We start from the raw sequence: 17,610 nt of genomic DNA, 5'->3' as shown, positions 1-17,610 counted from the left end.
TCAGCGAGTTTAAGACAGTCTTCTCAGCCGAGTTGGATCCGGTGCAGCAGTCATGCTCTTTACTCTCTCTAAAACAATGCAGACGACGTATCTCTAATTTCTCTGTAGAGCTTCGCACATATGCTGCTGGGAAGCCAGTCTTTTTTCAAGCGTTGGATGAAAATTTAAAGGATGAGTTAGCGCGAGTTGAAGAGCCCAGCACGTTCAAGGGTTTGGTCGCATTAGCTATTCGGCTGGACGCCCGGTTATGTAGTCGTAACCGGGGCCGAGCTGAGAGAGCTATATGGCCATCTGGTCCACCTGCACAGGGAATAGGTTCCCAGCGATTCTGACAACAAACTGCACCCTGGTGCCTTTTTCTCTCGCTGGCTGTCTCCAGCCGAGCGAAATTATGACGTAGGTGACCGTAAACTGTTGGCCATTAAACTAGCATTAGAGGAGTGACGACACTGGTTTGACGGGTCCGAGCAGCCCATAGTAATCTGGACAGACCACAAAAACCTCGCTTACCTACAGTCTGCCCGACGTCTTAACCCCCGTCAAGCCCGCTGGTCCCTTTTCTTCTCCAGATTCAACTTCTCCATAACCTATCGCCCCGGCTCTGGAAACATCAAGCCTGACGCCCTCTCTTGACAGTTTACACCTCTGGAACAGGAAAGGGAGCCAGTGCACATCCTCCCACCTACATGCACCTTTGGGGCATTACGTTGGGATCTGGAGAATTGTATAAACCAAGGCCTACTGTTAAATACTGATCCAGATACCGGGCCCGCAGGGTTAAAATACGTTCCTAAATCAGTCCGTCCCGATGTGTTGCGTTGGAGCCACGATTCGAAGTTCTCAGCTCACCCTGGAATAAATCGTACGCAGTCCAAGGTATCCCGTCGCTCCTGGTGGCCATCTTGGACAAACGGGAAGACGTTTGTGCCTGTCCCATCTGTGCTCAAGCCATCTAATCAGCCTCCTTCCACTTTGCTTAATCCACTGCCTATTCCTAAACGTCCCTGGTCCCAAATCGCTTTGGATTTTGTCACTGGACTCCCATCATCCCAAGGTATGACCACTATATTGACTGTCGTTGACCGGTTTTCCAAGTCATGTCATCTCATCCCGATACGCAAATTGCCTAACGCCCTGCAAACCGCCCACCTACTCATTAAGCATGTGTTAAAACTCCATGGCATCCTAGTGGACATCCTTTCTGACCGGGGTCCCCAGTTCGTCTCCCAGGTTTGGCGGCACTTTTGTTCGGCTCTCGGTGCCCGCTACACCCTCACCTCCAGATACCACCCTCAGACCAACGGCCAAACCGAACGGCCTCCTCGTCACCCACTGATTGGAACAAGTTTTTGCTCTGGGTTGAGTATGCCCTTAATTCTCATGTTTCGTCAGCTACAGGACATTCACCTTTTGAAGTTGCCCTCGGATATCAAACTCCTCTTCTACCTGCCGATGAACTCCAGGTACCGGTCTCATCTGTCAGCCAGTACATCAACCGCTGTCAGGAAACTTGGAGATCCACTGACACCGCCCTCACTCGCACCACAGGGTAGAACAAAAGGTTTGCCGACCTGCACCCTGTTCCTGCCCCCCCAGTATTGCCCCGGTTAGAAGGTCTGGTTATCCTCTAGAGACGTCTTAACGAACCCGACAGCCAAGAAACTTGCCCCTCATTTCACTGGACCCTATGAGATCGAAACTATCATCAGTCCCACCTCCGTCTGTCTGTGCCTGCCTCCACATTCCCGAGTACACCCTACTTTTCATGTTTCCCAAATTAAACCAGTTATCGACAGTAAGCTAAGGAGTGCTCAGACAGATGGAAGATGCAACAGTAAGCGACGCAGCTCCTGGCATTTTCCCCTGGTTCGATCCTCAGTAACATCATTCCCCTTTCTTATCGCAGTCGATCCAGCTCTGACGTTCAGACCTCGCCTGTCTCACACACTGTGTGCTTTCCCGTTATTTTGAGCCTTTAATAAACATCTTAAAATAGTTTCTGCCTCCGTTTGTATCTGCATGTGTGCCAAACACTTAAAAACCACAACAATTTTGGCATTCATTCTCTGTTGCTTTAGAACTAACTTTAGATTAGCTTGTTTTCTTACTACTATAAACTGTGTGTAACTCTGTCTGTGCCATTGTGGAACAATAAAGGAATTATTAGGTTATCTTATTTTTTCCCCATGAAACTAAAGCCATGGGAAACTAAAATTTCCAGTGTAAATTTGTATTTAATTTTTTCCCCTCATACTGGTACATCTGGCCTGGCATTCTGTTTAGCTGTTACACCATTCTGGAGGCTGCCATTACCCTGCCACGTTTTGAGTTTTTGTCTCAGTGTAAGTTTCTGTCATAGGATTAGGTTAGGTTTCTGTTTTAGTTTGGGTTTGTCTTGATTTGTCCTGAAATAGTTTTAGTTTATCTGTTTTTCATCTGACAGTCATTCAGATCACATCTCTCTAAAAATCAGTTTGCCTGTCACTCCCCTTCACCAGTCACCATCCAATCAGCTTCAGTTTACTTCCAGCCACTTTTCTCCCCCTGATCAGCTCCACCCATTCTAGTGATTAGTTTCACTCCGTTCACCTGCTCACTCCCCTACTTATTCCTGCCTCTGTCCCTAGCACTCTGTAAGATCATTGTTTTTCCATCCCTATCGGTGAGTCTTGTCCAGCATTCCTTCTGCACTGTTTGTTTGCCTGTTTAACTGACCACTGCTTGTGTTGATTCTGCCTGCCTGTTTCCTGACCGGACCGATCTTTGGATTTTTGAGTTAGCCTTTCCCCTGTTTTTGTAGAGTTTCATCTGTGACTGCTTTTTGTTATATTTGGTTATTCGACGCATTCTTACCCTTTTTGACTTGATGCCCGTTTTTGTTTTTGCATTTTGTAAATAAATGGTCTTTGACCTAACCTCTGCTTGTCTGGCTGAATACTGGGTCCATCTGTCCCCGTTCATGACATACCCTGTCTAACATAAAAGCTGGTCGTGGCAGATGGCCGTTAACACTGAGCCTGGTCATGCTTGAGGTTTCTTCGCTGTTAAAGGGGAGTTTTCCTCTCCACTGTCGCTTAATGCATGCTCAGTATGATTGCTGCAAAGCCATGGACAATGCAGAGGACTGTCCACTGTGGCTCTAAGCTCTTTCGTGAAGAGTGAATGCTGCTTGTCAAGACTGGATGCAATCTGCTAGGTTTCCTTTTTAGATAGGAAACATTTTACTCAATCTGTCTGTATGATTTGATTAAATTTGATTTTGTAAAGTGTCTTGAGAAGACGTGTTTTGAATTGCTGCTATATAAATACAATTTCATTGAATTATTGAAATGCACTCTGGGCTTCTGAAAGCCCCGGGTTTTTCACATGTAATGGAAAAGGGCCAGTACTGGTTAAAGACAGGGAAGGTGGAGGTCAGTGGTGCAGGGATTTTCAGATCCTGTCAATCAACGTACCACCTTATCATACCTATTCCCATTTCCATTACTGAAGTAACAAAGTTCAATATTCAGGAGTGAAATATTCTCTTTCTCATGCTGTACAGGTAAATCTTTTTCCAAATAAGGAAAGTGCCTACACTCATAAACTGCTGTTTGTGATTATTTATTATGATTAGTTTATTTGACAGTTTTGGCTGAGGTCGTGATTCCTCTGCAGATGTAATGCAGGTGCACAGCTAGTCTAGAGGCTGGTCTAGAGGTCTATAAGATGAAGCTGTCTCCCATTTTCCTTCAAATACTGACCCCTCTCACTCTCCTGTCTCACTTTAGGCTCCACTCCAAAACTGACCAGCAAGGATCAGACAATGGGTGTGTCATTTGGAAATACAACATGATAAATCTGTTAATAAATCAGAAGTGTCAGGGTTTGCCTGAACTAATGGCCTTTGATGGCTAATAAATACAGGTTAGGAGGATAGAGGTTGACTGCAGGTCAGAGGGTGGGAGATCCATTTGTATGTCATCTTTGGTGTTATTACCATGGTTTTAGAGCCATTATAATAAGGACTTAAAATAAAATGACCGATTGTAACCACCAGTTCTGTTAACATAAACATAATATTGCTTGAATGGACCACGTCTTTCACTCAGCTGAAGACTAAACATATCCCACATCTATTGAACCCAAGTAATAAATGTTTCTCTGCCTTCTATCTAAATGTGATGCATTTTCCAGCTGGAACTGTCACCAGTCATCTTGTCGTGCTCTCATTTGTCCATGTCTGTTGCAGTATGACGGTGGCCTCTTTTCAGCCCTGTGACTCAGGTTTCAGTCACACCTCCCACAGAGCCAACCATTCCAGGCCAGGAAGTGATTTTACGGTTCTCACACGTGTGAGACACTTTTATGGGTCAGGGGGCTGAAGGTGCTGAAATGGACAGGCTTCAGGTCTTCCAAGAAGGCATTAAATGAAGACTCATTTGTTTTCATGCACCTCTCAGCATCACTATTTCCATTCCTTGTCTTACACTGACTTCGTACACTGCCTGCTATTCCTTCTTACTTTTTTTTTTATCTGCAAATCTGAAATGTGTCAACATTCAAGTGGTTTAACTCAGTCAGACATTCCACTAGTCATCCATCAGTTATGTTATATGTGAGATTGGAAACACTTAGCTAACCTAACACACTTTATTTCACATGAGGGTGTCTGTTCACGTAGACAGGTTAGAAATGACAAATACACACAGAATTAGGAAGTAAAGATAATTTTGAAAGCTATGGCAGTCCAGAGTAAAATAGACTGAACAGTTGATCTACCATGGTATGGTGTAATTGTTATGATTGTAATTATTTTATTTTAGTAAATCGGCAATATGAATCAAGAAAAAGTTCCCCAAGTGGGAGCACGTTGGATGAAAAAAAAAGACTGAATAATCTGATTCCCCTTTTCTCCATATCAGAACCCTCAGAATTGTTGTTTGTCTTACAAAAAACTACTGATGAGAATCTCCTGTTTCATTACGTGATAATCAGAATCAGGTTCATTGACAAAGTATTTTTATGTACAAAGAAATGAATGTGGTTTAGTGATGCAGAACATGCAACATATACAGAGAATTTAAATGAAATACATTACATGATCCAAAGTGCTAAGGCAAGAATAGGCACGTACGTCCCAAAGGTTCTCCTTTGTACTGAGAACTAGTGTCTCTGAAGGCCATTGGAGTTCAGATAACTCACTGTTCAGGAAACCAATTTGAGAAGATATTTAACATTGTGACCTAGAGCATTACCTGCTCGAAATATCTTATCAGAAGATGGTCCACTGTGGTCATCAAGAGATGGACATGATGGTCAGCAACAAGTCAGGGAGGCTGTGGGGCTTTAGATGATGCTGGTTTTAAGGGGACCAAACTGTTCCAAAACAATATTTCCCACACCACAGTACCACCACTATCCTACCCATTGATAAAAGACAGGATGGATCCATGCGTTCACGCTTAAACCAAGTCCTTAGCTGACAGGAGTGGCACCTGGTGCAGCTTTCTGCTTCTGTAGGTACTTCAGTGTTCCAAATGTTGTGTATTCAGAGATATTTATTTTATTTTTTTATTTTATTTAAACCCAAAGTTACATTGAGATTGGTTGTCTCTTTTACAAGGTAGTCCTGTCAAAGGACAAATAAAAACGCCACAAGACAAGAACACAATACACAAACAGAATAAAATGGTTAAGAAAAATGACAGCATCCTTTCTTTATTGCATTTTTTATCATTCAATCACTATTAGATTGGAGTGTTTCTAGTTTTCTAACGTGTCAATGTTTCTATGGCCATAGGGAATGGTAGCGAAACACAGTTTTTCCAACCTCTGTCAAAGCCCAGGGAGTGTTCAAAAGTACCCATTTGGAGGTATGCAAGACCCTTCCAGAAGAGTCTCCACCTTTATATGCGGCTCTCCTAATATTAAGTTTTGTATTTAGTTGGAGATTTAAATTTAAAAATATCAGAAGTAAGATTTTTTAAAAGCCAAGCCAACTTTACTTATAAAGAACTTTAGAAACAGCAGGTACTGACCAAAGTGCTGAACAATTCTATTTTATTTATATGGCAACAATTCATGAAAGATGTCATATCAAGGCACTTACCAAAATCAAATTCAATCAGATTATACAGATTGGGTCAGATTATACAGATTGATCAAAATGTCCCATCTAAGGGAACCCAGTTGATTGCATCAAGTCTTGACAAGCGGTACTCAGTCCTCCTGAAGAAGCGTAGAGCCACAGGGAGAGTCATCTGCATTGTCCATGGCTTTGCAGCAACCTTCATACTGAGCAAGCATGAAGCGACAGTGGACAGAAAAACTCCCCTTTATCAGTACACAGGTAAATCACTTGTGGAATACCACAGGGGTCAGTATTAAGACCAAAATTATTCATAATGTACAAGAATGATGTGTGAAGCATCACGGTTGTTGGAATTTATATTGTCTGCAGATGATACAAAAATGTGATGTTCCAGGGAAAGTTTCCAGCAGATCTAGCAAATTATTATAAACAGAAATAAATAAATTAAAAATGTTACTTAAGTTTAAAACCGTTAAACTTGAGTAAAACCAAGTACTATTTGGTTGCACATAATAGAACATTGTATGGAACAAAAAATAAAAAAAATACACAAATAAAAGAAATACATTTTCTTGGTTTAATCCTGGATCACAAAATCTGCTAGAAACCTCATTTAAGTTATAAAGCAAAGTTGGCAAAATGCACAGCAATTCTTGCAAGAATAAGACATAATCTGGATCCTAAATCTCTGTATATTCCATAGGCTACTCAATGTTTTTACCATACCTAGCCTATTGTGTGGAACTCTGGGGAAATTGCTACAAAAGCCAGCTGACATTCACACTTGATAAAAAGAAGCAATAAGGATGATACATAATGTTGGATACAAAGAATGTAAAAACCTATTATTTATAAAATTATGTTGAAATTTCTGGATTCAGTTAAATACAAAACAGCACAGATAATGTACAGAGAATATAGGGAATACAAAAAAAAAAGTTTCTCACTCGTCTTTTTCAAAGAACTAGCTAGAATGATTTTTTTGTGATAATTCCTTTGACATTTAGCATATTTTTCTTTTTATTTTACTATTATTTTAGCAACATTGCTTGAAATTGTTCAAAATAAATAAATTAATTAAATTCCTTCACTTCACGTCACTTAATTCAACCACAGTCAACTGGAACATTGTATTCTGTAGACGTTGGTTGAAACCAACTGTTTTTAGAGCTACTGCTGCCTTTCTATCATCTGGAACCAGCTGGTCCAGTCTCCTCCAACATCAGCAAAGACTTTTTATCCACACTATAGCAAATTTATTGGATATAACTGTCTGAATCTGAGAGATGGTTGCGTCTACCTATACTCTTCATCTTCCGCAGATTAAGTCCACAATTGTTCTGCATAACAAAACTATTTTGATAAAAAAAAAAAATCTGACTTCATTTGGTTTTTCACAAATAACTCTTTGCCCAAAGTTTGGAACAAATTGTTGCTTTTTTGTGCCTGTTAATTTCTAAAATCGTTGCATATCAAACAGTTGCACTGGACAGAAAAGAATAATAAGGAAAGCATAATTCTGTTATTTTTTTCCCCCTTGGCCAAACATTCATGACAAGAGCTTTTCAAATGAAAACCTGTAAAGACTTTTAACATTTTGTCATTTGTGAAGTGTCTCTCTTCTTGTTTCTTGGAAGTTTGCAAACAATTTAACCAAAGATCAGCAAAGAAAACATGTAGAGAATTAAATGATCTGGTCTGTCATTCTTCTAAAAGAAATCTGTATGTACTGTAGTTGAAGCAACTTTGCTCCCATTCATGTACACAAAGGCATGCTGAGATGGGAACTTCTTGTTCATGTGTCGAAGTAGAGGGGGTCGTTGAGAGGACAGAAACTCACAGGCAGTCTGGTCTGCCCTCCACTTAAACTCTTTCACCCAACACAGTCACACACACACCTCATCTCCTCTCATTCCCCCCTGCCCTCAACTTAAACCTTCACCCCAGTCTTACCTCACCCCACTCCTCCAAGCCTTAACCCCCACCTAGTGTCTAATGGCCACTGTTTCACTGTCTGATGCCTGTCCTGCTCACTCCCCTACCACATCCATCCTACCCAAAAACAACAACAACACACACACCCTGCCAACCCCCCACAAACGGTTAGAAATAATGATCCTAAAGTTGTAACGTTTAAAGCAGGCAGAAAAAGATGCTGTGCTGTTTTCTCTCAAATAGTGTTTGACCTCATCAGAACGTAATGAGGACATCAGTTGTTCTGCAGACAAATATTGTAGTTCATGGCTTTGTACATGCAAAATTGTCTTAGTTTGTCAAACAGTTCTAAGCTTTAACTAACTTTTCAACTTATTCTAATGCCTCCCATAATTAATAATTGTACACACTAACTCAACATGCAAAAAATCCTGACTATTGTGAAATCAACTACTGGTTGAATTCACAGTAGTCATGTGAAATGACTACTGTGACAGTAAACAGTAAAGGGCTGTTTGAGTTTAGGAATGGTGCTCCATTATGGTTGCTAAATCCAGGGATAAAATAGGGCCACACCTCACCTGCACTGCAGAACAAAACAGTTTTGACTTCCATTAGAAGTTTGAGCACAGACTTCTTGTTTCACATATTGCAAGTTTCAGTTACAAGATGTGAAACCAAAAAAGAGCCGAAGATTATTTGATCAGCTTATCCAACTGAAGAATAATTCAGTTGGATAAGCTGATCAAATAATTGCCCTCTCCAGGTTTGGGGGTGTTCCTGCCTCACCTGGAGGAGTTTAAAAGATCTATAAGTAATGCTGACACCTTGTGGCTCACATCGATACAACAGCTTGCCACTCACAACTATCTGATATGCCCTTTTTAAACAGTGTTACTGTTGTAAATTCTTACTTACACAGGATAGGTATATGATGATGTATTTTGTTCTATTTCTGGTCTGCTTCTCTTACTGGCTTCCATGTTTTCAGGCTGCTGCTCTTTTGCCAAAATAAAATACCAATTGCTGCACTCTGTTTTGGGAACTTTCATATGATTGGCTGAGGGACCAGGGAAGTAAACATGGGATACACTCTGAACCGAAGTCATTCCAGACCATAACCTCTAGGTTTGAAAGCAGAAAAGCTGGACCATGATGGAAAGGACCAATTATTTATAGGGAATGTTACTTCCATCCAAGGTGACAAATGAGAATGATTTTACAGTAAATTTCTTACTTATTGCTCCTTTAAATACAATTTGTGTGTACTTTGCACTTTTTTAAGTAGTTTTAAAAAAACTAAACTTATACCTGTACTTGAATACGATTTGATTTAGGTATTTTACTCAGTTAAAAAAAATAATAATTAAAAAAAAGACAATGGAAGCAATGGCAGTCATCTGCTCGGTTTGAGGTCAGCGTTATCAGATACAAACATGGTGGCGCATCAATTGGATGTTTGTGGTGCTAGCAAATACTCAGTTACAGCTGAAGTTGACCACAGAGAAAAGGAAGAAAACCCACGGCCATATTTAAGGGACCAGTTTAAGTACAAAAAAGGCAATAGCTTTATAATTCAATGTAAACTCAAGTTTGTCTAAACCGATCAAGGTATCTGCTTTAAAAAAAAACCAATACTGAACCTATGCAAGCCGTGGGTGTAAGTAAATAAGGTTTCAGAGTTTAGTGAGAAACTGCAAATGTTTCAGCTGTGCCTGATGTGCTGATGTTTTTTTTTTTTTTTCATTATAAAAAAACGAAACTTTTTAACTTTGTTAATGGACGTAATCTAGTTAAAAACAGCATCAATTACGCTAACCAGGTGGCATCTAATTACTACATGTAGCAGTCAATAAGTGGACTGTATCTGGTTTATGTTCAAGACTATTGACTGTAAACATCCTAAATAAGATTTAAACATTTAACAGTTAATATTAATACAATTTATTAATCATTATTACTTTTAAAAATGTGTATATATATATATATATATATATATATATATATATATATATATATATATATATATATATATATATATATATATATATATATATATAAATTTTTAAGATACATCAGGTTCTGCTGCCAAATTACCAGAGCGGAATAATACAAACCATGTTTTTTGTGATCACAATTGGTATTGGCTAAATCTGTAAACAGGATCAGGCCCTGTGTTTGGAGTCAGTTATCTAAAACTATTAGATTTGAGGAATAGTGAATATATTGGATAAAGGATGGAATGAAGAAGAGGAAAACCACAGAGATGCTTTACAGATGAAGTGAAGAATGCAGAGGGTGTGGTATGACAGAGAAGGAGGCTGAGATAGCTTCTTTAAAGGGGATATACAAAATCAAATTGTTTAGCCCTTAAATACATATAGTTGTGTACTTGGTAGTCTCTAGGAGTGCAGAAGATTTTAACTTAAGTCTGTGCAGGTACTGCATAGATATCTGTATAGTCTGCATACATCATATTTTAAAAGCTGTCAAGCCTTCTGTTCTCTGTTACGATTTTTGAACAATTACATCACAGAATTTGTTACGGAACTGCTAAACAAGGCCTTGGAATTCTGGCTAAACAACTTTGCAAATCTGGCATTTTTTATTTTTTTCACTGTGATCTTATAGTCCAATCTCAAGGATGCCGAAGGTACAAGTGGATACATGAAAATCTTTGGTTGTTGGTTGTATTATCACACACAACTGATTAAGCATACTACAAAAATGGCTGAACAGCAACCTGGAGGTGGGTGGGGTGTGAACTGCCTGCTTCAAATTTAAAGAGACCACGCCAAAATGAGTTGCAATCTGATGCACATCAGAACAGGGGCCAAAGTGGGGCTGTGGAACAAAAACAACCACTTTTTATAACCCAGAACTGAAAGATTTAAATGTGAAAAGGGAGGCATTAATTTAATTAGCATTCAATTTCCCTTTGGGATTAATACAGTATTTTTGAATTGAATTAAATTAAAAGCATGATACATCCCCTTTTAATTAAAACAGTTTGAGACCAATATCTAAAACTTTTCCTATGTGAAATGTTATATATCGACTGTAGGCGGTCATAATCAGGCTTCTCTCTACCTGCAGAGGTCAGAATGAGAACAGGAAATGGTCTTCAGGTCAGAATTAGAACCACAAAACAACATATTTAATAAATCCATTTTAATGGAAAATGTAAAACCTTTTTGAACTTTAATGTACAAAGCATGTAACATTTGCACTTCAAAATGTAAAATTGAAGCAAGCCATGTTTTACAAAAATACTTCACTTAATGTATATATGTATATATTTACACTTTATAATTAACTTCTTAGTTATTTCAACCTTTAAACCTCAAGAGTTCACAATAGTAAATTTTATCAAAAGCAAGACAATTCTTTTCTTAAATAAATTACATCTTTTTTTGTAAATGTCAAAATTTTACAGCGATTAGTTTGTTTTCATAAACTGCTGTCTTTTTTTTTCTTTACATAATACAACTTTACACAGTTTGAACAATAGTTTGGCAGTTCATTTTCAGAAAATAGATTTATGGCATGAGGACTGGAGAGTGTGAATATTTCCCAAAGTCACAGGCATTAGCCGGTGTGTGCGTGTGTGTCCTCCATCACAGTTGAGATCACAGAAACTGAAATCACAGAGTAAAAGAAAAGAACTCCATAGCTCACATTTACATTGACTCTTTCCTCCTCATAACGTTGCATTATTAGAGCTGGAACGTCTCTGCAAAGGAATTAAACTACACAGTTTGACAAAGAAAATCAAGACCAAAGGACACAGAAGACAGACATAAGATCTAGAAAATAAAAGACAGGGAAAAATTAGTGAGAAAATAACATGAAATAAAGAGGCAGCTGAGGTTGCTGACTGAAGCATCCTTAATTTCCTGGTTACTATCTTGCCTCCTTTTTGTCCTTGATTTTTTTTTTTTTTAAACATCTGAGATATTCAGTTTTGCTCCTGATGCTGCTGGTGATGCTGCTGAGATCAGCAAAAATCTTCCTTCTCACACATGTTGTGGTCTGCTACCATAGATTATACTGTGCTGGCACTTAAAGAGTCCACATTGATGAAAGAGCAGCAGTTACCTCACTGGGTCCTCAGGGTCAGTCTACATCACTGAGCTGACTGCATCTATGCAGAAAGCAGAGATCACACAGAGGAGTTCAGTGTTTCTCCAGCAGTGCTTTGTGTCATGCAGCTTTTCCCGCTCTGTGACATTGGCAGCAAAGCTTCAGTCCTCATCAGTCCAGCGGGCACTCTGGTCCTGTGTCTCCTTCCGGCTCAAGAGAAGGTTGACTCAGCTGTGTTTTTAGTTGGCCACTACATTGTGTCACGTGGCTGTCTCACACTGCAATGCCTCCTGGCTAATGTGACCAGTTCTGAGCAGACCACCTTCAGCACCTGATAAGGAGGGCGAGGATAAACGGCAATGAAAGTCGGAGCTCTTTTTGGATAGCATGGCCAAGGTTAATTAGGTGTCATGAATTCTCTTTCTTGAGATCTTTGTCTGAGCTGTTCCTCTTCAGTGAGCTCACCACCTCCTTCACACAGTGGTACAAAATATTTTTTACCTGAAAACATGACAGAGATAAAGAATTTTACATTTGACTTCCTAGTGGTCAGACTGTAAGATACATCAGGTTCAGGAAAGCAAAAGTACACGCTGGATAAACTGCATGGAATTAGGCTTACCCTGGTAAATTGTTAGTGTCCGAGGTAGCTTCTGCATTATTAAAATACATGTCAAAAATATTATATAGACCCCCCCATGTCTTATTGCCTCATGTTTGCACCATTTCATTTACAGAACAAGACAACTTTGAAGACCTTTTTATTTTTTAATTGTGAAGCAAACTACAAATAGTACAAAATAACAGAAAACTTCAGTGTGCATATGTGTTCACCCTCTAAAGTCAGTACTTTGTAAAGCCACCTTCTGCAGTAATTCCAGCTGCAAGTGGCTTGGAATCTGGCCTCTGGGACTTTGGCCCATTCCTCAAGGCTAACTGCTGCAGCTCCTCCATGGTGGATGTTTTTCACTTGTAAACAGAGAACTTCAAGTCTAACTACAGATTCTCAATTGGATTGAGGTCTGGACTTTGACTAGGCCATTCCAACACATTTAAATGTCTTCCCTCCCAGTGCAACTTTGGCAGTATGCTTCGGGTCACTGTCCTTCTGGAAGTTGAACCTCCATCCCAGTCTCAGATCACAGGCAGACTGACACTGTTTCGGCTTCAGAGTATCCCTGTATCTACCACCATTTATCTTTCTTTCAACTTGAACCAGTGTTCCAGTCCTTGCTGAAAAATAGTGTTCTTGGGGTGTTGGGATGTGTTGGGTTTGCACCAGACAGTGTTTTCCATGGTGGCTGGAAAGTTCAGTTTTAGTCTCATCTGACCAGAGCAGCTCCCTTTGTAGATTTGAGGAGTCGCCTATGTATCTTTCAGCAAACGCAAAACTTACCTTCTAATTTTTACCATTCAATAATGTTTTTTTTCTGACCACTCCTCCATAAAGCCCAGCTCTATGGAGTCTACGGCTTATTGTGGTCCTATGGACAGATCCTCCAGGCTCTGCTGTGGAGCTCTGCAGCTCCTTCAGGGTTACCTTTGGTCTCTGTGCTGCCTCTCTGATTAATGGCCTCCTGGCCCAGTCTGGGAGTTCTGGTGGGTGGCCCTCTCTTGACCGGCTTGTTGTGGTACCTGGTAGTTTCCATTAGAAAATGACGGATCTGATTGTGCTCCAAGGGAACCTTAAAGATTAGCATATTTTTCTATCCCCACCCTGACTTGTAGTTCTCAACAACTTTGTCCCTGACTCGTCTAGAGAGCTCCTTGGTCTCCATGGTGTGATGCCTCTTGCTTAGCGCTGCTGCAGCCCCTGGAAAAGGTGTGTGTATGCTGACAGGTCATGTGACATTTAGATTGCACACAGGAGGACTTGATTTCACTAATTATGGGGCTTTTTAAGGCAATTAGTTGCACGAGACCTTTCTAAGGGCTTAATAGCAAAAGGGGTGGCTGCATATGCACATGACAGTTTTCATTGTTTTATATATTTATATATATATATATATATATATTAGGGCTGGGCAACGATTAAAATTTTTAATCGCGATTAATCGCATAATTTGCCCGATTAATCATGATTAATCACATTGTATGCGCAAACTCCAAGAATGAATTCAAAAGTAGTGTAAAGAGCACTTTTATTTTAATGTTCTGCTGCCATATGAACAAAAGTGTTGTAACATTTGTAGCACTTATCTTATTTTATACTGGATATTTTCAACCCATCTATTGAATTTAGTGCACTAGTTGATCTTTTCTTTATAAGAGAACAGCAAGCACTGCAGCCAAAATATGGCCTTTTTTGACCTGCTGTATATTAGCCAGTCCCTAAGCTTGATGTATCATGAAACTGTTGACCTTTTGGGTTTTGTGGTTTTTATTTTATTATTACAATTAAATAATAATAATAATGATAATAATAATAACAATAATGTTATGTTCAGTGTTTTTTCACTAATCCACCTCTTATATATTTCAATCCTTATGTAATTTTGTCTGTGTTGTGTGCACCTGCCTGTTGCTTTAATCCTATAAATTTCCCCGTCGTGGGATAAAAAAAGGATTAGCTAATGTTATCTTATCTTAAATAACACTTTTTAATATATGTACTGGGTTCTTTCAAGGTCTTAATTACATTTTCTGTGTGGGCTCCAGTAACATATGATAGATAATATCTACTTTGAAAGTTAACATGAACTGCTGCTTAAGATGAACACTGATCTACCTGGATGTTCCATGGAGGACTGAAACGCCTCAGTCAGAGACGTCTGTGGGTCTGTCGGGGCAATGACAGAAGTTTCGTCTCCTCTCTCCGTTTTGTGGCTCGACGTTTTCATGTTTTTTCACGTGCTTAGATAAATTTGTTGTGTTTCCACTGAAATTAACCGGCTTTTTACAAAACATACAGCTTGATTTCATTTACGGTATTAAAATAAAGCCAAACGGTGCTACTTCCCCTGTTCATGTTTTTCCGCTGCTGCGGTCTCTCTCAGCTGTTTGTGTGTTAAGTTTGTGTGAGAGCTGAGTGGGCGGGCCAGGCTAAGCCTGCGTGCTGATTGGCTGGCGCCGCTGAGCCATGTACGAGAGGGGAGGGGGAGCACCAGAGTGCTGCCGTGACAGCGCGCTGCAGTCAGCGCGCTTGCTGACTGACACTGACTGAAAGCATGTGAGCAACATGCGTTAATGCGCGATAAAATATATATCGCCGTTAATAGTCTAATGAATTAACGCGAAATTAACGCGTTAACTTGCCCAGCCCTAATATATATCTATCTATCTATCTATCTATATCTATCTATCTATATCTATCTATCTATATATCTATATATATATATATATCTATCTATATATCTATATATATATCTATCTATATATCTATATATATATATATATATATATATATATATATATATATATATATATATATATATATATATATATATATATATATATATATATATATATAAATATATATATATATATATAATCCTCAATGTTGTTTTCATTAGTTTTAAGAGGAAAATCACCCTACTTAACAGAAATAAAGGCTTAAAAATACCGGTCTGTGTGGAACTAGTCTATATGATGTGTTTCTCTCAGTGAATTTAGTTACTGAAATATACACATAAAAATGTTCTCTAAGAAAACTATTCTGATCTGAGCTTTGTTATGAAACACTACTCTCTGAAGACGCGAACAAAACGGGTTAAAGTGCTAATGGATTTCAGTTCGCCTTTGACATGACAATGTGTCCAGTACCCAACATCTGATGACATCACTGCTGAGCCAGATGAACAGAGATGTGTGAAGAAACTTGGGGAGACTGATGGACTGACTAGGAGACAAAACCATTGAAGAAGTTGGGCCCACTGGGAACGGTTACCTATTATTCAAGTAGTTTTATAGTCTCTTATTCTTATACCATGAAAGAAGAACTGTTAAATCTTAAAAAAAAAACTCCCTCAGTGTTCAATTTCTGAATAGTAGCTGATCACTGAGGTGGCTACTGGTGATTAGAAGGCTTTACTGATTAGCGATGGAATATTATTGTATTCCATATAGTAATCTGAACTTGGAATGATGTGAAACACATTATTTAAAACTCAAGACAAAGCATGTAATTTTTTTTTTCTTAACATACACTGTTTCTTTCTGGCCAACCCCCTCATTCATTGTTGGTTCACAGTGCAGCAGAAGCACAAAGAGTACATTTTCTTTTCTAATAAATCAGTTCTCTATTTCTCTAGATTCTCAAGAAACCACCTCTGTGAAAGGGTGTCCAGTTTTTTCCAGCAGATACACTTGATAGCATACCAACATGAGTAATGATTATTTCCTCATCCCACCATTTGCACATGCTGAAGTTTATCCAAGCTATCCTTATTAGGACATTGATTTAGGATAGGATGAGAAATCAGACAGACCAGCAGATCTTACTTACCTTTTGGAATAATAAAATAACATTTTAACCAGGGAACAAATACCATAGAATTACAAATGTGATTCTGACCAGTGAAACACTGCAGCTGTTGCTGAGGTTCATTACCTGCAGCTTATCCTCATAGTTGACCTCCTCTTTATGGGCCCGCAGCTCCTGTGTCAGGTGGAAGGACCTGGCAACGTGCTCAGGAGACACAAAGTCATTGATGACTTGGACACAGCTGTGAAGATTCTGGACCTAATAAACAATAAGATTCAGCACAGGACAAATAAACCACAGTCTAACCACTGCAAAAATAATTTCCCAGTGAGGAGAAACTTAATAAAGAACCATTCATTTAATAATAATAATAATAACAACTTCTTTGTTGGAACCATGAACCTTGGTGATACATTTTATACTGTTGAAAAGCCTGTTTATTCCTCTTGTAAGGAAAATACATGTGGGTGTTGAGTAGCAGAGCTAAGCGTGGATTGTACACATGAAAAACTTTCCAAATCTTTTCGGTCACTGCCAAACAACTTTAGAAGAATGAAGCGTGATGCTGTGGTGAAACATCTCCATCACTGGATAAAAAAAGCTCATCATCATTGGAGGCAATCACAGTGCAGAAAGATATCACCTTAAGATCCCACTAACAGTGGTAATCCCATATGTCCACTCTTAGGGACCAAACTCTGTCCTCGACCACCTCCACTGAGCAGGCTTCATCAGATACTCCAGAATCTGGGAGAGGAGAGGATGGGATGGCCTGCCTGCACTCCTGACATCAAGCCCAGTGAAAACTTGTGGGACCAGCTTAGGTGTAATGTCTATGTCAGAGGGGCCAACTCAGCCACACTGCTTCACCTCAGCTGCCTGAAGAAGGGGACCCCATCCCCCAACTGTGGGGGACCAATCTATACAGGCCACGGTCCAGCAGAAAGGAAATAACCCAACTCCACCCTATCAAACTGATTTAAAAATCTTATTGCCAGTTTTAAAACTTTAAATGGCTTAGCTCTACCTTATTTGCAAGAGCTGTTTCACCAGCATACATTAACAAGATCCTTGAGGTCAAATAATCAGAATTTAC

The 17,610-nt window shown here is 39.3% G+C and overlaps 1 protein-coding gene across 1 annotated transcript in view; it reads right to left on the bottom strand.

Annotated features, from left to right (window-relative positions):
• Positions 1 to 11,164: 11,164 nt before the first annotated feature.
• The window catches only part of jmjd1cb (jumonji domain containing 1Cb), a gene marked incomplete in the record, with an annotated part of 181,357 nt that continues 174,911 nt past the window's right edge, over positions 11,165 to 17,610 (bottom strand). The window contains 2 exon segments of the mRNA XM_036142383.1: positions 11,165 to 12,592; positions 16,641 to 16,772. Of these exon segments, the coding sequence (XP_035998276.1) occupies positions 12,500 to 12,592; positions 16,641 to 16,772 (225 nt within the window).

This window comes from Fundulus heteroclitus, chromosome 10, assembly GCF_011125445.2.
Source record: "Fundulus heteroclitus isolate FHET01 chromosome 10, MU-UCD_Fhet_4.1, whole genome shotgun sequence".
NCBI lineage: Eukaryota > Metazoa > Chordata > Actinopteri > Cyprinodontiformes > Fundulidae > Fundulus > Fundulus heteroclitus.
This window is presented reverse-complemented; position numbering and strand designations above follow the sequence as displayed.